This window comes from Schistocerca serialis, chromosome 2 (genome assembly GCF_023864345.2).
Source record: "Schistocerca serialis cubense isolate TAMUIC-IGC-003099 chromosome 2, iqSchSeri2.2, whole genome shotgun sequence".
Lineage (NCBI taxonomy): Eukaryota > Metazoa > Arthropoda > Insecta > Orthoptera > Acrididae > Schistocerca > Schistocerca serialis.
In genome coordinates this window covers 908,600,714-908,624,365 of record NC_064639.1, presented here as the reverse complement: position 1 = coordinate 908,624,365, position 23,652 = coordinate 908,600,714, and the positions used below count along the sequence as shown (strand labels likewise).

Here is a 23,652-nt window from a genome sequence, read left to right as displayed (position 1 = left end):
TAGAGTACTGCATACAGATTCTCTGAATTTGTTAATTGTGTGTGGAAAGAGTCAAAGATCTCTAGATATCTGGTACTATTTAAGGTTTCATTGAAAAATATGGGACCAGTAATGCACATGCTGGACAATGCACACCAAGCACCTATCTCTTCCCTGAGTGGAGAGGTTCTTCATGCAGAATATATGGGTTGTCCTGCGATCAGTACATGCAATTCTGGGAGTTTACATAACCTGAAAATGAAACCAGGCTTCGCCTGACATGAATTAAGGCAAGGGGTCCAAGTAACTGCTAGCAATTGATGTTAACAGCGAGTTACGATAATGAACCATTATTTCTGATCCTCAGATTTAAACTTGTGCACCACACTTAGAAGATAGGCTTTTAATTTCATATCTTTTAGTACATGATGACCTGATAAAAGATACACCAACCTGCTACAACAATCTCCTTACCGATTTGCAGGGACTTGTCATAATGTCTTTGCGAACTCTGTCTGTAGTTTTCAGGGGTTTCCTATTCATCAGCATATTCTGAACGTATCCTACAGTCCTCCATTTCTTGTACAGGTCATGAATAGTGCTGGTCGTGGGGAGTTTCTTACCAGGGTACTTGACTTGAAACATTTCTTTACATTCTTTGGTGGAACACTCCACAATATCAATTTGCTGTTCTAATGCAAACTGTCCCGTTTCTGTAACAGCTAAACAATATGAGTTTCTCACAACAACAACTGACACACGAACACACAACTGCATTCAACTTTCTGATAAAACACAGTGTAGCCAACTTTTGAGACAGTGTTTACACGTCACTAACAGTTTGATTAGAGATGATTAACCAGTACGTGTAGTGCACTGGTTTTATGTGGAACATGGCGTATAACTTATTTAAACCAGTGACCATTGTGAAAGTTAGTGTGACAGTAGATGGCAGTAAAAGACGTTAGAACAGGTTTTATTTTTGTGTTATCTTAAATTACAGTTTCTCTCTTTCAAGTATCACAAAGTGAATTATTTATGTCTTTGTATTTGTGTGTAAAGGGTAGTTAAGGTTATACATCATTTGTTAATTATTTCATAGGCACGTGTCACAGAACTTCATTTCCTGATACGTGCTGTGGGTGATCCAGATTTGTTGGCTATGCGTCGCCAAGGCCGTATGTTGTGGGAACGCTATTTGTCATCTGTGCAAGCGACAGTGGACACAGTGATTGCACTGTTGCGGACAAGATTAGGAATTCCTCCAGTGCCAGTACTGGAAGAACCATCACCTAGTGTGTTCAATGCTTCTTTCATTGTAAGTAATAGATGTATTTGTAATCCTCTAATGCTGTAAAAATCTAAAAACATTCATGAACTGTAAATTAAACACACACTCATTTCGTATTGTGGAGTGTTTGTGTTTGACAATTATCACACTTAGGAGGAAAAGTATCTGTTGTCTGCTGAAGTCTGTAAAATTTGAGGTGAAAATGTGGAAAATAGGAATATTCAATCTAAAACAGCATTACTTATAACCTTTTGATGTTTACTACAACATTTTTTTGCAGAATGTTTTCTCCCATTTTGCTATACCTATGGCTACAGCATGTTTCTCCTCTGCAGAAAAAGTGCTATGCAGGATGAAAGAGGTTGTGATTGTGTTATGTTATACATGTCATTTCAGTTTTATAATATTGCTACAGAGCACATTAATTTTTAATACCAAGCTGTCACAATGAAAATTATCAGAGGGTTTTGCTGAAAATAGTGCCAACTTATCAGTTTTTCTCATATTTGTATATGTTCTTTACTGTCTCATTTGATATCTAAATTATGCCAACTTATCAGTTTTTGTCATGTTTGTATTTGCTTTTTACTGTCTCACTTGATATCTGAACACTTTTGTCTATGAAAAATAGAGTCTAAAGTGTGTATAATTCTTGATCTCATACAAATTATGACAGTTGGAAACTGAGTGTGCTGGCACATACATTGCGGTTTTAATAGTTAGTGGAGCAGATATTGATGATGTATTTACTAGTTTTGGGAAAGCACTTAATACCGCTCCATACTCTTAATCTATCAAACAGAATATTTGCCTACAGAATATCTGACCAGGTATGTGATTGGATTGTTCATAGTAAATTGATTTCAGTACACTTGCTCTACATGTATAATGTGGAAAAAGAAGTGTGATAGAACATCACTATCGACAGTTTTATAAATGGCATGGTGAGTAACTTTGATAACTGTCTCCGAAAATTGTATATTGTCATTGGGTAATGCAGAAAGAGTGATATGTCAACAGAATTTGATTTGTGACCATCCTAATGAAATGATCAGTGATTCATTTGCCTGCCGTAGTGTTTCATAATTAGCTGGATAATATGAGGACTGTTCTTTTTGGGTTGATAATGGTCATGTCGTCATTGAAAAATTGGACAATACTTATGGACAGCTGATAGATTAGGTGTACTCTCCTAAGGTCACGCTATTTGATTTGGTATGTTTTGGTTTTGGTTGGATCTGGTTGAACAGCAAAAATGTAGTAAGCAATAAACTTTTTTCATTTTTTGTGGAATTTATCAGCAAGAAAAAGTTTCATAAAGGTTTGAAATTCGTGTAAAGTTTGTTGCAGTTCACTAAGTACTCTCGTTCTCAAATACTGGATAGCGCCCATAGTAGCTGTGAATTATGCGGTGTGTACATTATGAAACAATGTGGAAGTATGGATTAAACACACTGAAGATTGTATAACCATTGTATTCATTACTTTGAATTGTATCATGTAGTGCATATCAATCAAGTATGGTATTTTCACAATTTTGATAAAGTTCAAAAGTCAAAGAGCAAATACCTTTCTCAAATAGCAAGTATTTTTCTGTAGTTTGAGTAATATTTTTGAATTCAGTAGGTATCTTGTACTACACATTTTCTTAAGCGCCCTATGTTCTTCCTCAGGGTTCAAGCTGTCTCCTTAACAAATTTCATCGAAACTGGTTCAGCAGGTTACTAATAATATATTTAATCATGCATGATGCAGCAGGTTTTCACACACGTCAGTGTTTATGACATCGTATATTTTGAACTACGTGTCATACATACATGTAATTTTGCAGTTGTGTTCAGTGGTACATCTGAACACTGTGAAATGTGTCATGAATACAGTTACTAGTAAAGAAGTAATAAATTAAAAACTTCATGCCTGAGAGAGAAGATGCTAGTTGTCGTACGAGGTACCCTCCACCATGCACCGTATGGTGGATTGCGGAGTATGTATGTAGATGTAGATGTGAAAATGAACAATGAAAATGCAGTAAGTTACGAACTTTATTCTTTTTGTCTTTTTTTTTTGGGGGGGGGGGTGTTAGTGAAAAAAAATTTGTAAAGGTTCAAAATTGTGTGTAAAGTTTGTTGCTGTCACTAAGTGCTCTCGTTCTCAAATACTGGATGCATAAAATATGGGTATTTGTGCGTTACAATCTACACTTCTCTTTCACCCACACCCAGCCCCACCCCTGTGGTAGATAGGTTGTTCTTACCCCCACAATGATACTTTCCAGAAAGTAAGTGATTTGTTTACCAAATTTGGTTGAAATCGGTCCATTGGTTGTTGAGGATATGTGGAGTATACATACATACATACCTTTTTATAATATAATATTTATGAATATCTTTTTTCCATGATGCAATTTTTTTTATGAAATATAGCCTACATGGTGCCCATAGCTACCCTGAAGTTAGCAGTGAAAACCCGTCTACTAGTTTTGGAGATTAGCATGATCATACAGACAGACAAACAGAAAGACAAAGTTTTGCTAAAACTTTAAATCACAATATCTTTTTCCTCTGTGATTAGATTTTGATGAACTAAAGCCTACACTGTGCCCCAAACTGTGCTCAAGTTACCTGCAAAAACCCCATGAAAATTTGTGTAGTACTCTTGGAGATATGCCTGTCAAAGACAAGGCACACGGACATGATGGTTTTGCAGATTTGTTATTAGCATAGATTTATCTTAGACTGACCTCTCTCTCTCTTTCTCTCATATGTGGGTGCGTGCACGCGCATGTGGTGGGGTCTCTACACAGGAAATTTGAGCTCTGATTTGGTTTGCCTCCCAGAGGCCAAAGTCGTTTATTTGATAAGAACATGATTGTTATAAGTGGGGAAATGCTCCTAAGACGAATCTATCCCTTTTTAAAAGACACTGATAGAAAAATAGGAGCCAGCTGCCTCAATCATCATTCCAAATCCTCACCAGAGTTTTGACCTGCAGACATATTGGTGTTCTTTTAACACAGAACATTCTACCACTGTCTCCATTTTCTCCCGTTGATCAACAGTATATCCCATTGCCACTGTCTCCTCTCTTCCTTTATGCTGTCTCCTTTCATCCTCCTTTCTCACTGACACTGAGTCCAACTTACGACACCTAAAATATTCTCAGGAGTACAACTTATTTTTTCCACTTTATCTACAAGTTAAAAATTTTGTTCCAAATGTGTTTTCCAGTTTCCCGATTGTGAACTTTCCTGTCTCTTGGGCTTCCACTGCTATTGTCTTGAACCATCTCTTTCTTTTTCACTGCCACTTTCTCTTTCCCACCCTCACTGTCTCCTCTGTCTTTCTCACCCTCTGTCACACTCTTCTCTCTCTTCCATCGTCACTGCACTGTCTACCTGCTTCTCATTTTCAGCACAAAAAAGTGTGAATATGTTTGCATTACAAAATTTTTGTTGAGGAAGGCAGAATGACAATTGAGACAGCAGGTCCCCCCACTTTTCTGTCAGAGTCTTCTAAAGAGGAACACATTCAGTTTTTTTGTGCTCTGACAGGAACATTTGTGCACTGGTTCCCTTCTTTTCCTTGCTAGAGCAGGTTGTGCTGCTTATATAAAATGAATTCTATAGATCAGTAAAATTCTGGTAGTTTGCGTATTTATGTGCTTCAGAACATTTACACATGTTGACACACATAAATAACAAAAAGGAAAACATAATAAAAAATTAACACAAAACTGTTTCCTTTACATTTTTTATGGATACTTTGCTCATCAGTCGCAAGCCCAGCATATGCAAGTAACCTGATAGGTTGGTCAACCACAGCTAAAAAACTTGTATGTAATGTGAAGGACAATCAAATGATTTAAAATCAGAAATAACTTATATATTAAGAGTGAAAATGTTATTAGAAATATTTGGCTGAATTTGCAGACTTAGAAGTTTTAACAATTGTTGACAGTTATTTTATGTTCTTTTCAGGCATATTAAGACCCTTTTTAGGCTTTTTTTCCGCCGCAATACCACGTTGGGCATATTTGTGAAGGTGTAAAGTGTCCATTATACAGAGACAGTGAGTCATAAAGTTTTCTTGGTGAAAAAACGCTGACAAAAAAATTGTTTGGTGACCTCAGAAACCTTTCCATGTCTCTAAAAACTCGCTATTTGTTCACTATATCAGTTAAAACTACATTTACACCTCAGACTGGATACTACATGCCTGTTTTAGGCATATAAGTACGGTAATTGTCAGCCTATTTCTTGGTAACGGATACTGATATTGAAAAAAAATTTCAAGGCTCCCTGAGAACATAGTCTTAAGTATTTATGGCAAAAATTTCAACAATCTGCCATGAATAGAAGTTGTAAAAGTGATCACCCCCACAATTGTTAATTGCCAATTTTCATTAGTGACTTTTGTGGATCAAACGGTGTTTTTATAAGCCGCCTAAGGTCCACCTAAGATCACATCTAAATGCGATAGAACCAACTGATTTGCTCTTTTTGTCTGGGCTGGCGAAGTGTGTAATGGTTCAATTTTTATACTATAGGATAGCTACAGTATGCCCGTTCTTTTGAATGGTATACAAATGCTATCCAAAACACTTAACCCCTTATCTCTGATATGACTCCCTGAAAAATCACGTTTTCACTCATGGCTTTCTGGAACATATTGGTACCATGCACAGACTGATTGGTAGTCATCATTTTGAGACAGACTGTTTACCCAAATATTCCTATTGATTCTGCCATTTTTTTATTTCTAATTTTCATTGAAGCTATACCCATGAAAGCGTTTATGTTTTAGAGATAAACTTAGGAGGAAATCAATTTATGATGAGCTGTTTCAGACTGAATATTATTGTAGAAAGCCATAAATATTTTCCAGAACTCATACAGCCCAAATTTTAAAATCAGCTTTCACAGTAAGATAGTGCTTCCAATTGAAATCCTTTATAGCCGCTGAAGACTGACGCCATCGTTGCAGAGGCTGAGCCAGAGGAGAGCCTGGGACCAATTGAACCTCCATACGCTTCACCAAAATTTAAACGAAATTTCACCGTACTTCTTACTCAGGTATGTTCCGTTACACTGTTCATCATGCTTCTTTTTTATCATTTAATTTATGATTATTATAAAGGAAAAGTTTCTGGCATCGAGTTGATAATAACCATAAAAATTACTTTGCATTAAAACTTCAGAACTGCTTGAGGATATCATCTGGCTGACATGGTATAAATGAATTTCTTTACTTAAATTATTATGATTGTGCTGGCCACAGTATATCATCCATTGGACTAATTAGTGAGTAAGAGCAGTAACTGTGTGATAGTTTTTACTACTTTTTTTGCAGGGACATGAGTTGTGGAATGACTGGGGAGATCCATTTCGGCTCTATCCACAGTTACCTTTTGATACTGTCCTTCCATCAGATGCTAAATTCTTAGGTAAGGTGAAGATTTAAAATCAATAAAAATACTTTTATGCTTCTTCACTGTTCCTACAACACAAAATCATGTCTGTTACATATTTTTTCATTGATGGTGAGTATATCATTTAACTCCAATGGAAAATTTTTCTGTACATGAATGGAGACACACAACTGAGGGAATTATTTTAAACAGTTAATTGCCATATGTTCCTAAGAAAGTTAAGGCACATATTGTTAAGTCATGAAATGTTGCAAAATATAACTGAGTTACAAGTGGGATGTGAACTACCTCAAACTGGATGTGAACTATATCGCAGAGGATTCCATTTAGTATCTGCTGTGTTCAAAGTCATCAGTTAAAGTGCAATGATAAGGTGCTTTTTTTTTTTTTCTACTACATACAGCAGTATTTAATTCAGTTCATATAGAGTCAGCTTGTGAAAATACAAATAATTACTCAGACATTGCCCTTCAGCACATACTGATAATTTTAGCTAATACAGTTTTTGAACATGGGTCCTCTGTGTCTAGTGCTTCAGTGTGTTGTTCTCTGTACAAAATATGAATGGTGTGATATTTTTGGAAAGGTGGCTTACACATGAAACTAGTGGTGGACTTTCGACCAAGTGAAAGCTGTTACAGAACACATCTGGCACTGTGCAAGATATCTTAAAGTCTGTATTCCAAAGCAAAGTGCAGTCCATGCCATATCCAAGTTACACCTACGACAAATAGTCTGCAGTAGAAACACCTGTGCCAAACTGATAGTACACTCACTGCCCACTCCACAGGTCTTATCACACTGACTGAGGCTGATGCTCGACTTGGTTATACAAGGTCTGTTCAAAAAATTCTGGAAGTTTGTCCAAAAAATTTTTTCTATGCGTACCTACTGTGCATGATCTCCATCAAAATACTCTCCTCCACAATTTATACACTGTTGCCAATGCAGTTTTCACTTCAGGAAACAGTCTTGGTATGCCTCTTGTGGATCACACAAAGCGCCATCTGCAAGTTGTCTTTTATTTAGTATATTGTTGCATATCTTTGTCCTTTCAACCGGGTTTTCAACTTTGGAAATAAAAAAGGTCCACAGGGGCCAGATCTGGAGAGTATGGAAGATGAGGCAGCACAGTGATTTCATTTTTTGTACAATAGTCATGCACCAACAGGGATGAATGTGTGGGTGTATTATTGCAATGCATGAGCCATAAACTGTATCGCCACATATCAGGACATTTCCTTATGACATTTTCTCACAAGCATCGCAACACGTCCCAATAGTACCATTGATTAACAGTTTGTTCCTGTGGCATGAATTCATGATGAATTAAGCCTTCAAAGTCAAAGAAAAATATCAGCATGGCTCTGACATTTGACCTGAACTGGAAAGCTTTTTTTGGTCTTGGAGAACCTTTCCCAGCCCTTTGTGAAGACTGAACATTGGTCTCAACATCATAACTGTAGTCCCACATCTCATCGCCACATATGATTGTCTTAAGGAACATCTCATTCTCATTTGAACAATCCAAGAGCTCTTCACAGATAGTGAGGTGAAACTCTTTCAGGTCTTGACTCAGGAGCTGTGGGGCGCACTTGGTGGAAACACAATGCATTCCAAGATGCTGTGTCAGGATTTCATGTCATGATCCAACTGAAATGTTACATTCTTCTCCAATCTCAAGAACAGTCAGTCTTTGATTGGCACACAAAATTTTGTTGATGTTCCAGACACGAGCATCGTTGGTAGACATTGAAGGGCATCCTGAACAAGTATCAGCCATTTTTAAGCTGTGTGAACCATTCATAACACCAAGTATGGCTCAGGCACTCATCATTGTAGGCTTCCTGCACCATTAGCTGTGTCTCTGTAAATGTTTTCTTGAGTTTCACACAAAATTTAATGCAGACATATTGCTCCTCAAGCCCTGCCACCTGGAAATTCACAAACTGTGTGACACAACGTTCTACTCAATACAGCTCTGAAAAATAACTAATAGACATACAGCAATGAAACTTCCGCCAGTTACACACTAAATGCACGCATGTGCAAAAATGCCAACCACATTTCACTTCAACACAATGTTGGCACAAAATTACGAATGTTCCGGAATTTTTTAAACAGACTTTGTTTGCCACATTCTGGCATGGTCTCTTCAGAGTGCACTCCTTATTACAAGCACCATTGAGTTGTGGCACCAAAGCATGTGGCAGTAATGTTGAGACAGCTGTTCAGTTTCCATTTTAATACTGGTTGGCGCTGCTACATCCCCTTCCTACCAACAGTGACCCCCAGGGGGGAAGAAAGTAGGTGGTGTGTGATCTGGATTAGCTGGCTGTGGGGAAAGGCGGTGGATTGATGTCCATGGATGTTGAGCCAGAAGGTTGAGGCAGGATGAGGAATGGAAGTTCTATGAGCCACTGCAAGATTAGAGGGTCTGCTGAAGGTGGAGAAACAGGCAGCTGTTAACCAGGATGACAGGAGCGAAGTTGATTTCAGTGATACTACTGAATTCTGTGGTCTGAGACAACAGGATACGTCATAGACCTGTGGTGGGTGGAGATTGTCCAATGGGTCCAAGTTGCCTAAGTTGGATGGTGACCAAGGTATTGGACTCGTGCCGTGGTGCCCACCCAGAAGGGAGAGACCTCGGTGGCAAAATGCACTGGAGGCAGATGCAACATCCCAAGAGGATGCAGCCATGAAGTTGCTCCACTGGGCTGTAGCTTTCAATCAGGGTGCCTTTGTAAGTTGCTAGAAAGCCACAGAGTGCATTATGTGCAGTGTGTCAGACGTGATTTACTTATGAATGACAGCCTCACAATAGCCCGTCCTAGATGCGAGTCCATTCGCTGAAGGTATGAACCTCAAATATTTCATTGATGGCTGCATGAAGGAACATGTGTGCAGGTTGTGTTTTAGTCTTTTTCAGTCCCTAAAACAAAAGCTTGATACTGTGAAGGGGGTCCTCTGTTGTTACACCTGTCACCAAGATGTCATAAAAGTATGTTTGAAATATCACGTAGTAATTGATCCATAAAATGTTGGAATATGGTAGGGGCCGAAGAGATTTTGAAAGACAACCGATGATGGTGGTAGAGGCAATATGGCTTGTAATGTTGTGTCCAAGGGAAGTTGAAAGTATGCGTCTGTGAGGTTAGTGAATTAGGTGACATGTTCTACTTTTGCAAAGAGTCCACTGGAGTCAGTAAAGGACACAATTCCACTTTAGCTTGTATGTTTGTAGTCGCTTTGAAGTCACCACATTGTCTTGCAGAGCAGTTGGGTTTGCGTGCTGTTAACAGTGGAGGTGCCTGGTGGCTGTGTGGAATAGGCATTAAGACTTCTTCTTTGGTGCGTCGTTAAAGCAGTGCAAGGCTCTTTGGATTGCATGGCATGCACTTTTCCATGAGCCATATGCCCAAAAGTGTGGAAAGATAGTATTCCAAAAACATCATCATCAGGGTCAGCTACTACAAGAAAATTTATTGTACGGATAACTTCATTGTGAGTGAGTGGAACTGAAAACTTTCCTAGAAAGAGTGCGTTATGATGTCCATAGGCCCAAAGATTTGCCTCAGTTGTGTGAGAGGTATCGACTGTAAACTTGACACTTAATCCAAAACATCTCTGAAATGTGCGTAACTAGAAATGTGTCTCTTAGACCACCTAATATTTTATATCACAGAACTCCACATAAATTGACAAAAATCAAGTAAATAGCCAGTTAATTCATGTTATAAATACTCCATGAAACATGGACCTTGCCGTTGGTGGGGAGGCTTGCGTGCCTCAACGATACAGATAGCTGTACCGTAGGTGCAACCACAACAGAGGGTATCTGTTGAGAGGCCAGACAAACGTGTGGTTCCTGAAGAGGGGCAGCAGCCTTTTCAGTAGTTGCAGGGGCAACAGTCTGGACGACTGACTGATCTGGCCTTGTAACATTAACCAAAACAGCCTTGCTGTGCTGGTACTGCGAACGGCTGAAAGCAAGGGGAAACTACAGCCTTAATTTTTCCCAAGGGCATGCAGCTTTACTGTATGGTTAAATGATGTTGGCGTCCTCTTGGGTAAAATATTCCGGAGATAAAATAGTCCCCCATTCGGATCTCCGGGCTGGGACTACTCAAGAGGACGTCGTTATCAGGAGAAAGAAAACTGGCATTCTACGGATCGGAGCGTGGAATGCCCGATTCCTTAATCGGGCAGGTAGGTTAGAAAATTTAAAAAGGGAAATGGATAGGTTAAAGTTAGATATAGTGGGAATTAGTGAAGTTCGGTGGCAGGAGGAAGAAGACTTTTGGTCAGGTGAATGCAGGGTTATAAATACAAAATCAAATAGGGGTAATGCAGGAGCAGGTTTAATAATGAATAAAAAAATAGGAGTGCGGGTAAGCTACTACAAACAGCACAGCGAACGTATTATAGTGGCAAAGATAGACACGAAGCCCATGCCTACTACAGCAGTACAAGTTTATATGCCAACTAGCTCTGCAGATGACGAAGAAATTGAACAAATGTATGATGAGATAAAAGAAATTATTCAGGTAGTGAAGGGAGATGAAAATTTAATAGTCATGGGTGACTGGAATTTGACAGTAGGAAAAGGGAGAGAAGGAAATGTAGTAGGTGAATATGGATTGGGGCTAAGAAATGAAAGAGGAAGCCGTCTGTTAGAATTTTGCACAGAGCATAACTTAATCATAGCTAACAATTGATTCAAGAATCATAAAAGAAGGTTGTATACACGGAAGAATCCTGGAGATACTAAAAGGTATCAGATAGATTATATAATGGTAAGACAGAGATTTAGGAGCCAGGTTTTAAATTGTAGGACATTTCCAGGGGCAGATATGGACTCTGACCACAATCTATTGGTTATGAACTATAGATTAAAACTGAAGAAACTGCAAAAAGGTGGGAGTTTAAGGAGATGGGACCTGGATAAACTGACTAAACCAGAGGTTGTACAGAGTTTCAGGGACAGCATAAGGGAGCAATTGACAGGAATGGGGGAAAGAAATACAGTAGAAGAAGAATGGCTAGCTCTGAGGGATGAAGTAGTGAAGGCAGCAGAGGATCAGGTAGGTAAAAAGATGAGGGCTAGTAGAAATCCTTGGGTAACAGAAGAAATATTGAATTTAATTGATGAAAGGAGAAAATATAAAAATGCAGTAAATGAAGCAGGCAAAAAGGAATACAAACATCTCAAAAATGAGATCGACGGAAGTGCAGAATGGCTAAGCAGGTATGGCTAGAGGACAAATGTAAGGATGTAGAGGCTTATCTCATTATGGGTAAGACAGATACTGCCTACAGGAAAATTAAAGAGACCTTTGGAGAAAAGAGAGCCATTTATATGAATATCAAGAGCTCAGATGGAAACCCAGTTCTAAGCAAAGAGGGGAAATCAGAAAGATGGAAGGAATATATAGTGGGTCTATACAAGGGCGATGTACTTGAGGACAATATTATGGAAATGGAAGAGGATGTAGATGAAGATGAAAAGGGAGATATGATACTGCGTGAAGAGTTTGACAGAGCACTGAAAGAACTGATTCGAAACAAGGCCCCGGGAGTAGACAACAATCCATTAGAACTACTGACAGCCTTGGGAGAGCCAGTCCTGACAAAACTCTACCATCTGGTGAGCAAGATGTCCGAGACAGGCGAAATACCCTCAGACTTCAAGAAGAATATAATAATTCCAATCCCAAAGAAAGCAGGTGTTGACAGATGTGAAAATTACCGAAGTATCAGTTTAATAAGTCACGGCTGCAAAATACTAACGCGAATTCTTTACAGACGAATGGAAAAACTGGTAGAAGACAACCTCGGGGAAGATCAGTTTGGATTCCGTAGAAATGTTGGAACATGTGAGGCAATACTGACCTTACGACTTATCTTAGAAGAAAGATTAAGGAAAGGCAAACCTACATTTCTAGCATTTGTAGACTTAGAGAAAGCTTTTGACAATGTTGACTGGAATACTCCTCTCAAATTCTAAAGGTGTCAGGGGTAAAATACAGGGAGCGAAAGGCTATTTACAATTTGTACAGAAACCAGATGGCAGTTATAAGAGTCGAGGGGCATGAAAGGGAAGCACTGGTTGGGAAGGGAGTGAGTCAGGGTTGTAGCCTCTCCCTGATGTTATTCAATCTGTATATTGAGCAAGCAGTATAGGAAACAAAAGAAAAATTTGGAGTACGTATTAAAATCCAGGGAGAAGTAGTAAAAACTTTGAGGTTTGCCGATACATTGTAATTCTGTCAGAGACAGCAAAGGACTTGGAAGAGCTGTTGAACAGAATGGACAGTGTCTTGAAAGGAGGATTTAAGATGAGCATCAACAAAAGCGAAATGAGGATAATGGAATGTAGTCGAATTAAGTCGGGTGATGCTGAGGGAATTAGATTAGGAAATGAGACACTTAAAGTAGTAAAGAAGTTTTGCTATTTTGGGAGCAAAATAACTGATGATGGTCGAAGTAGAGAGGACATAAAATGTAGACTGCCAATGGCAAGGAAAGCATTTCTGAAGAAGAGAAATTTGTTAACATCGAGTATAGATTAAAGTGTCGGGAAATGGTTTTTGAAAGTATTTGTATGGAGTGTAGCCATGTATGAAAGTGAAACATGGACAATAAATAGTTTGGACAAGAAGAGAATAGAAGCTTTCGAAATGTGGTGCTACAGAAGAATGTTGAAGATTAGGTGGGTAGATCATGTAACTAATGAGGAGGTATTGAATAGGATTGGGGAGAAGAGAAGTTTGTGGCACAACTTGACTAGAAGAAGGGATCAGTTGGTAGGACATGTCCTGAGGCATCAAGGGATCACCAAGTTAGTATTGGAGGGCAGCGTGGAGGGTAAAAATCATAGAGGAAGACCAAGAGATGAATACACTAAGCAGATTCAGAAGGATGTAGGTTGCAGTAGGTACTGGGAGATGAAGAAGCTTGCACAGGATAGATCAGCATGAAGAGCTGCATCAAACCAGTCTCAGGACTGAAGACTACAACAACAACAACAAGTAAATTTAATACTTTTCAGCCCATATAAACACTTTGTTGTTTAAATTATATAAAATAAACACGAAATATCACAAGTATGTGCAGTCATGCAGTGTCAGATTTCATATGATTTTAACCACTATTATAGCAGACATTATATTCCTAAATATAAATAAAATATTGCAGAAAATGTAAAAAAAAAGATAATCAACTGAAATGAAATGATAAATCACGTATCTTTTGCACAGTCGACATGCATCTTTCTGCTGCATTCCAGGCAAACTGGGTGACCACATTAGATGCACTTATACGCCATTTTCCTCTTGTTGGACGCAGGGCACTTCATACACATCTTCCTTTTGTTCATTCTAATACTTGGTATGCCTTCACTTGATTGCTGAGTGTCTCCCAGAACTTTGTGAATCATTTCCTTGATATTTCTAGGTAAATTTTGAATTTCCAGGTGTCTTTTTAGATGTCGCTCTATCAGCTCCATGGCCAGACTTTTGGTGAATTTGAGATGAGTTAGCATGGGGTTTCCTCTGTAGCACAAATAAAGAACAAAACTGTTCATGCAACTGATGTTTACAAGTGTGTAAAATACTGCCATTGGCCAGCGCCTTGTAAGTCTGTTTGTAAAATAATTGGCACATTTCATGTCAAGCAAGTCTACTCCATATTTCATTGTATTGTAGTAACAATCAATTTCTGGCTTATTTTTTATGGTATCATTTTCAATGGAATGATGGATTGAAGACACAAGAATTACTGCCTTGTTTCTCTTAGGAACAAATGAAACCAGTGTTGTATTCTCAGTGAATCCATATAATACTGACCCAACTGGCCTACTTTTATCAGCCAAAAACTCTTGGGGAATTTCGCGTTTGTTCTTTCTGACCATTCCTATGTATGTTAGTCCTCTCTTGCTTAGCTCACGAATGAGTTCTAGAGATGTAAACCAGTTGTCAGTCGTAATGTTTCTGTTACTTCATTCTATTGGTTTGCACAGGCGTAAAACAGCCTGAGTCGGATTGGCAAGCTTCTACTCTTCTTTTGTCAGGCCACATCCATCACTATCTTTTCCTGAATATATGTAGGCATTGAAGAGGTAAGTGCTTCCAGAGTCTGCCAGGCACATAATTTTTATGCCGTATTTGGCTGGTTTGCTAGGCATATAAATGCAGAAAGGACATTTTTCCCTGAATGGTATTAACATTTGATCCACTGTAACGTTGCCTTTAACACAGTATAATTGCTGAGAACTGAAAATGAATTTCTCAAAAATCTTTGATTTGCAGCTGCGTGATTTGACTTCTTTCTTTCATCTGTGGTAGTCGCATCGTCAAGCCTCAGGCTGCTTTGAAGCTTTTCAAAGTGCTTTGCCGACGTTATCACCACAAATATAGGACGACCGGTCAGATCCTTTTCGAAAAGACACAACATAACTTCATGAGAGGATCTGAATGTTGATATCATCATTAGAAGTCCTATCAAAGCTTTGATTTCAACATTGTCAGTATCTCTTTAATTGGACAGATTAGTTGTTTCCTGAAACATTGCCCTTATTGTATTCAATTTCATGTTTGTATGTAAAACTATTTCATCTATCATGTTGTCATCAAATAATTCTCTCATATTTGAGATTTAGTTAGACTTTGTCCCAAACTTCAACTTTTGGATGTTAGGCCAAACATTCCTCCTTGCAGAATGTTGTGCTCTGGTGTTCTTCTCGTTCTAACAGGCTCAGAATTTTCCCATTGGAAAATATACCATAAAAGTACTGTGTTTGCTGTGAGGTATTAAACATTTTCTTCACTAGTATCACTCTCTGTTTCATGGTGTGGGGCTGTCACCTATCACGAAATCTGGATCATCATCAGAATCATCAAATGTGCCGTCATCTATCCCATTTTCCGTGTCATCTAAATCCTGTAACTTCGCTTGCATCCAAGCTTCCAAATCTGGATTAGCTGCAGGTATGTTACTCTTCTTAGAAAGTCAATCCATGTTGTACCTGAAATATGACATAAATTCTCGCATAGAAGAAGACCCTATAAAATAACAGCCACTGAAAGCGGAATATGTCATAATTAGAAACATGCGGTCTATTGGACCTACCAAATTCTTGTACGTAATACGAAACATGCGGTGTCTCAGGCACACAACTTTGTGCACTCCTCTAAATAATATGCTGTATGTCTTCACTGACGAAGTAAAACTGATTGTTGACTGCTACTTTACATGCAGCAAGTATTGTGGTGAAGGTACTGGGAAAGTGAAGCCGCACTTTTTTGCAGCGCTACCACACTCAACATTTAAAATAAACGAGGGGTCTGGGAGACCAATGTTTCGGGTTAAGGGTTAAGTAAGTAGATTGCTTTAACAAGGACACAGTAACAATGATGTCCAGAAATAATTTCACAGGTTATTTTCGTATGAACGTATCTTGAGTACATTTACTAGATAGTGTTGTGAAAGATCTGGACTTCGGTAGAGTTCTCCAATCACTTGGTACACATTTATAGGTTGGGACATACCTGTATTGGAACTGCTACAGTTTACCTGTTTTGCAAATGTCCCCTATTACCACACCTTTGGTATCCACTGCATCTCTGGTGAAGCAAACATTGTTTGCAGTCAGGCAGCAGTGCTGCCACTGTCATGGTGTGTTGGCACAGATGTGGTTGTTTATGAGACTGTGTGGACTCTGGAGCAGTTGGGAACCCAGCAGATGTGACCTGACGACTTGGATAGCTGGTGCCGGAAAGCCAACTGCTGCAACATCTTCCCCCATCGTAAACGATCTCTGAGCTATGCGGACAATTTCATAGGCATGAGCCATTGACATTACTTCGATCAGAGATGGATCTGATTTCCTCAGTATGCAGTCCCTCATGTCCCAGTCAGGGGTAATGTACTATAACATTCTGGATTAGAGACTCTGTGTAATTTTATCCACATTATAATTGGCAATGTGTAATTTTATCCACATTATAATTGGCAATTCTTACTTAATCTGTATAGGTTGGCAGCCAAATCTATGAGAGGCTGATTAGGCCACTTCTGCCTCTATCAAAATTCTAATGTGGCTGTGATAATACTTTTTTTATGGAAGAAAAAGAAAACAGTCTGGACAATTCAAGTTCCTCTAGATTCATAAGTGCTCTAGTTTTTTTTGTCACATTAACTTGAAAGAAATTCAGTCACAAGTTCAATACATACATGCAGGCAGGAATTTGCAGTGAAATAATGTTCACCACTCACAACATTTTTAAGTTTTAACAAACTTGAGTGTTTTTAAAAAAATAAAGTACCACTTATTACAATAAAATAATCATTCATTACTGCAAAATACCATCTGACTGAGGGCTTAAATAAATGGAACAGTATCAAAAGTTCACATTAACTTCAGAAAACTTATGAAAAATGTGTGAAGTTATTTTAGCACAAATCTAAAGTTAAAGTTCTGTAATTGTGAACTAACTAAATTCTGAGTGCAGATCTCTTTCAAAATTAAATGCAGACAATTTTTTAAAGTTTGTACTAGATCGCCTAGTGTGAAATATTCAAAGACTGTTGTGAAAATATTTCAGAGTTTTCACTGTTGACATTGCAACCAGTTCCCCTGATGCAAAATTAAGTTGAAAATATTTTATATTTCAGCTTTTACATACGTGAAAATCGCAAGTCTACAAACAAATATGTAGAAATATTCTTTGATTGACTCGCGAGGTACCCGCAGATGCACATATGTCCTATCTGCTCCAGTTATCAACCTCAACTGATGCGCTAGTGCAAAAAGCAGCCCCATATGAAAATGGTTGCTGTTATTTTAGACCCTTTTTAAACACTCACATCAACATGAGTCAAATGAACACTCTTCAAAATACTGAAACATACTTAAAACTGTAAATTTAATGTTATATACATGTATTATGCATTAATTTGCACGTAAATTTCCTCGGGTTTCTAATACTGTTCTTAGTTTATCTGTAACTTAAATAGTTTGATTACAAATAATGGTTTTGTGCATGTCAGTTTTACTTTGCATTGATAGGTTATCAATAAAAAATTAAAAATAACAACAGTTGTCTATTCCTAATTATGTCTACTTAGTAGTGCTGCTGCTACTTCTTTCAATATCACATATCTTTATTTGTTTGAAAGTTCAGGTTTTTATGTGCAGAATGTACATTATGGCTTGTAATTCAAAATAGATGATATTTACAAAAAAATCTACTATGACATTTAGATAGTGCTCCATAGATGTTGTGCTTGTATGAATTGCCTAAGGCATTATTGAGATATTAATTGTTAAAGATCATTATATACAGAAAATATTTAACATTGACTAACTTAAAAACTATGCTTAGTAACAAGGACATGTTTCACCCATATACTCTTCCTAATTTTGTCTTTGTAACCATGTTACTGGCTTCTCTATCACAAGTTGGATTCAGTTTTTAATAGATTCAGTCTTACTTGATATCTTTTCTGACTATTTGAGTCAGCTCCTTCAGTTACCCTTCCTCGTTACACACGAACGGCTGGGTTTTTCGGACTGTGATGTCAGAACCATTGTCTATCTGACTTACAGTCTAAAATTCAATGATCAGAGCATCTTCCATTCATTGCCTAAAAGGGTGTCGCCATCTATTGATGACAGCATGAGACTAATGCAGTTACTGGACCCTGCCTGCTTGGCCAACAGCCTCCTCAGCTGTCAAAACACACCTGGCTCATCCACAACTGCTCCTAACATTGCAATGGGATGGGTGCGCATGGCCGCCCCTGTTTTTAAAGTTTCTTGTAAACATTTCCGAGATGTACAATTTCAATTACATGATATAGTTTGGGGTTGCCTGATAAGAAAATGGCCTATTGTCTTTCACAGTTGGAAATCTGACAAGCCGAAAAATATAATTTCAGTCATTGGTGATAAGTTTTCCACTCCTCATGTTGTTCTCTGAATTGGCCGTAAACATTGGTGGAATAGAAGATATTCTTGCTATATTTGCTAATGCTTGCACCGTAATATAGCTGTTGTCAGCTGCTGATAATCTTGTGTAGTTTTCATTAGTGGTTGTTGTTGTTCCTCCATAGTTACGCTTGAAACTAGAGGATCTCTCCTCAATTAATTTGTCTATGTGAAAACTTCCAGAGGAGTGGAAGCTATCTGAAATGTGTATTCCCAAGTAAAGGCTAGTCCGTGCTATATTGAAGTTCTGCAGATGACAAATAGTCCACACTATAAACACCAAAGCTGCACTGATAGCACCCTCACCACGCACTTGGTGTATCGCACCACCCTGACTGAGGCCAGACCTGGACTGGCTTTTTATGCTTCTGATGGTGACAAATACCATCTGTGTAGTGGCACCATTGCCATCTACAGTAACATCGGGTGGTTTCACTACAGATACAAAATATCTCCACTTATCATTTTTTCAGAGACCAATGAAGATGGCTCAAAATGAACTGTGGAAGTTCTTGGTCACAAATTAATTTTTTGACACATTTGGATGCATCATCATCAGACATAGAATGAAGCATAGGAACAAGCCACACAAAACCAGAAGCAACTGGCTCCATATATATGAGAGCTATATTTTCAGTATTTTGTGTGCCCACTTTTAAGAGGTTTGTTTTTGTTCTTCATTCTGTGTCTGATGATGATGTACTAAAATGTGTCATTAAATTAATTTTTAACCTTCCACAATTCACTGTGTGCCAATTGTGAATGGTTGCGAGCCTCGTAGATGACAAATGAAGTTTAAAATGATGATGATGATGATGATGATAGTTATTATTATTATTATTATTAAGGATGGTAGGCAGAAAAAATCAGTGCACTTTCTTTTATACAGGATCTGGTGTCGGCTTCCGTCCTATTGGTAAGGGAGTTGGAGGTGCAGGAAAAGAATTCTCTGAAAGCTTAGGTGGAAATGTACCAAGAGAGCAGTTTACAATTGTGATGCTGACATATGAAAGGGAACAGGTAAGTACATATGAATCTCATCCTGTGTCTGAAAGATGTGTATAAGTTTGCTTAATCTCATCCTGTGTCTGACAGATGTGTATAAGTTTGCTTCAGTCATACTTATTTGTAATTCACCATTACCTATAATGATCAGTTGTGCAGTTGGCAAACAGTTTCTTGAATATGTGGGAATGCGTATATGAACATTTAGCATCCCTTCTTGTGATTTCAACGGAATGGTATGATAAGAAGAAAGGAGATGCTAACATGTGCAATAGGAAGAAACTAACTGAAGACTATGAGGAGAGTGCTACAGGGGATAAACTACACAACTGGCACTGCATAAGTACTTTCATTCAATAATTGTTCTTTCGCCTATGTTGAATCTTCATTTTTGAAGATGCTGAGCTTGGTTAAGTTAGTCTATTATCTTTCCCCATTCTTCCCAGCTCTGTACCTATTTATATTCCACTTCTGTTGAGCCTGCGATTACTTGAAATTCCAAAGTGGGTTAGTACTGTAACATCCTGTACAATTTCTTCATTGTTTGATAAGATGTGCTCAATTCCATTTCTAAATATGTTAAGGAAAATTGTGGCAGAATGTAACTAATTGAGAAGTAAAGAAGACTACTCACAACATAGCACGAGAGTGGTTTGATAAGTCTGGTAAATGTCCATAAAAGAATAGAACATTGTTGTTGCTCTGTCATGTTTGGTAAGCTTTATTATTACAAGAATGTATAAAGATTTTCAACAATGTACAGTGTATGCTTCATTTTTAAAGCTGTCCAAATTGGTCAGTGGGTCGACTGTGACTGAAAATGGAGAAAACCGAGTTTTATGCTGTTACTAAACAATTTAATTTGAAGGGTTTGACTACTGCACAAATCAAAACAGAATTGGATGAAGTTCACACAGACTCTGCACCATCATTGATGACCATTTACTTTCGGATTAATGAACTTAAATGTGGTCAGACAAGCACCGAAGATGAAGCACACTTATGCATCCAGTTGAGATAACCACAAAGGAATCTATGAACAAAATCCATGATACAGTAATGCAAGACCACTGAATAAAAATTGATATTGCTGATACTGTAGGCATCTCAACTGAGTGAGTGCGTAATATCCTGCGTGGAGAATTTGCTGTGAAAAAGCTGTGTGCGAAGTGGGTGTCGTGATTGCTCACAGTCAACAAAAAGTGCATCCAGCACAACATTTGACACAATGTCTGGCAATGTTTAACTGCAATCCGCAAGACTTTTGTGCCAATTTGACTTGATGAAACCTGGATCCATCATTACACAGCAGAGTTTAAATGGCAATCAAAATGATGTGCAAAGGCCTGTGAAAGTGCACTGAAGAAGGCAAAGACAATTTTGTCAGCAGGTAATGTGAGGATCACTGGCTTTTGGGATTCTTAGGGAGTAATCCTCGTCGATTACTTGGAAAAAGGCAGAACCATAACTGGACTGTATTATGCTTCATTGTTTGATTGTTTGAAGCTTGCATTGACTGAAAAAAGACCAAGGTTGCCATGCAGAAGGGTGCTCTTTTGCCAGGATAATGAACCATCACACACATCAGTGATAATGAAGGTGAAAGTGTGTAAACTGAGTTTTGAATTGGTTCTTTATCCACCCTATCCGCCAGACTTAGCCCCATGTGACTTCTTTCTATTCCCTAACTTGAAACTATGGCTTACTAGGAAGAAATTTTCATCAACTGAGGAAGTGATAATCAGTCAGCAAGTATTTTGCAGAGTTTGACAGGACGTATTTTTCCGATGGGATGAAAAAGCTGGAGCATCACTAGAGCAATTGTATGTCCTTCAAACAAGACTGTGTTGAAAAGTAAGATCAGTTGTTTATTAAACAAACATTTTTTCTTGCTTATCAAATCACTCTCATAAAAGGGTTGAGTCGCTGCAGGGCACACAAAAAAGAATGAAAACTTCACTAGCAGTCAGAGCTGTGCACCTAAGTTGTACTTGCTGCACAGTTCACAGTGCCAAGATTGCAATTCAGCAGTTAGTCCGCAGCCTACCTGCTGAATGGCAGGCATATTTTAGTAGTGATTACTGTCTTTTATCAGTTTCTGTTACTCTTTGTAGAGGCAGAATGTGAGCATAAGGGTGCATTTACTTGAATGAAAATTGAGGGCATGTCAGATGATGATCAGTTTGGTTTTATGAAAGGTAAAGGCACCAGGGAAACAATTCTGACACTGAGGTTGATAATGGAAGCAAGACTAAAGAAAAATCGGGATATGTTCATAGGATTTGTCGACCTGTAAAAAAGTTTGACCGTGTCAAATGGTGTAAGGTGTTCAAAATTCTGATGAAAACAGGGATAAGTATAGGGAAACACAGGTAGTATACAATAAGTACAGGAGCCAAGATGGAGCAATAAGAGTGAAGAACTAAGAACAAAGTGCTCGGATTAAAAAAGGATGTATGACAATGTAATCTTTCACTCCTATTGCTCAGTCTATACATCGGAGAAGCAATGGTGGAAATAAAAGAAAGGTTCAAGAGTGGAATTAAAATTCAGGTTGAAAGAATATCAGTGATAAGATTCACTTATGATCTTTCTGTCTTCAATGAAAGTGAAGAAGAATTACAGGATGTGCTGAATGGAATGAATGGCCTAATGAGTACAGAATATGGATTGAGAGTAAATCAAAGAAAGATGAAGGTAATGAGAATTAACAGAAATGACAACAATGAAAAGCATAAAATCAGGATTGGTGATCACGAAGTACATGAAGTTAAGGAATTCTGCTACTTGGGCAGCAAAATAATCCGGGTGAAGCAAGGAGGACATCAAAAGCAGATTATCTCTACCGAAAATGGCATTCCTGGCCAAGAGGGGTATACTAGTATCACAAATAAGCCTTAATTTTAGGAAGAAATTTCAGAGAATATACATCTGTAGCACAGCAATGTATGGTAGTGAAACGTGGACTGTGTGAAAACCGGAAAAGAAGAGAGTCGAAGCATTTGAGGTGTGTTGCTACAGAAGAATGTTGAAAATTAGGTGTACTGATAAGGTAAGGAATGAGGAAGTTCTCCAGAGAATTGGTGAGTAAAGGAGTATACAGGGAACATTGACAGGAAGAAGGGACAGGATTTTAGGACGTCTGTTAACACATCATGGGATAATTTCAATGGTACTAGAGGGAGCTGTAGAGTGTAAAAACTGTAGAGGAAAACAAGAGATTGAAATACATCCAGCAAGTAGGTTGTGAGTGCTTTTCTGAGATGAAGTGGTTGTCACAGGAGAGGAATTCGTGGCAGGCAGCATCAAACCAGTCAAAAGACTGATTACTCAAACAGATCTTACTATTATGTCTGAAATTCCATCGATCCTCTAATACTGTATGTAATTTTATAGTTTGTAATAAAACCAACATCTGAATTCGGCCCTGTTCAATTCCTCTCTAGTCTCTACTTTGTCTTTGTTCATTTGACATATTTATAATAACCATCCTGTACACCATCTAATGTTATTCAACTCCTTTTGCTACTCCAGTAACCTGTGTTTGACCCTAAAGGTCTAAAATTTCTTGACCCAAAATAATAAGAAATAGAAACAAATGGGCCCTAGGCTCTGAGATTTAGAGGCTGTAAATATGTCTAGAAAAACACTTACGGTTTGACAGTTGATAAGGAAAAGTGAAATAGAATGTCCCCTGTTATAAGCATAAGGAATTTCTTTTTGTATCTTTGTCTTTCAGTAGCATTTAAGTGATTGGTGTGAACGTAATTCCAAGCACCACAATGGTTCAGATGAATGCAGAGTTGTAGATTTAGTTGTAACAGGCTGAATTAAATGGCCATGATGTTGGGTTACATCAACAGCCTGCCACAGTGCAAGTTCTGTCTGCATGGTGACCCCTGAAGAAACAACTGTATGTACCTACAGTCTGTGCTTTTTCTGCTGTACTAACTTCTTG

At 38.2% G+C, this 23,652-nt stretch overlaps 1 protein-coding gene across 1 annotated transcript in view; it reads left to right on the top strand.

Moving 5' to 3' along the window:
- The window catches only part of LOC126458265 (exostosin-3), a 154,239-nt gene that overhangs the window by 81,760 nt on the left and 48,827 nt on the right, over window positions 1-23,652 (top strand). The window contains exons 6-9 of the mRNA XM_050095189.1: window positions 1,082-1,297; window positions 6,225-6,341; window positions 6,619-6,712; window positions 19,579-19,709. Coding sequence (XP_049951146.1) covers window positions 1,082-1,297; window positions 6,225-6,341; window positions 6,619-6,712; window positions 19,579-19,709 — 558 coding nt within the window. The remainder of the gene's footprint in view (window positions 1-1,081; window positions 1,298-6,224; window positions 6,342-6,618; window positions 6,713-19,578; window positions 19,710-23,652) is intronic.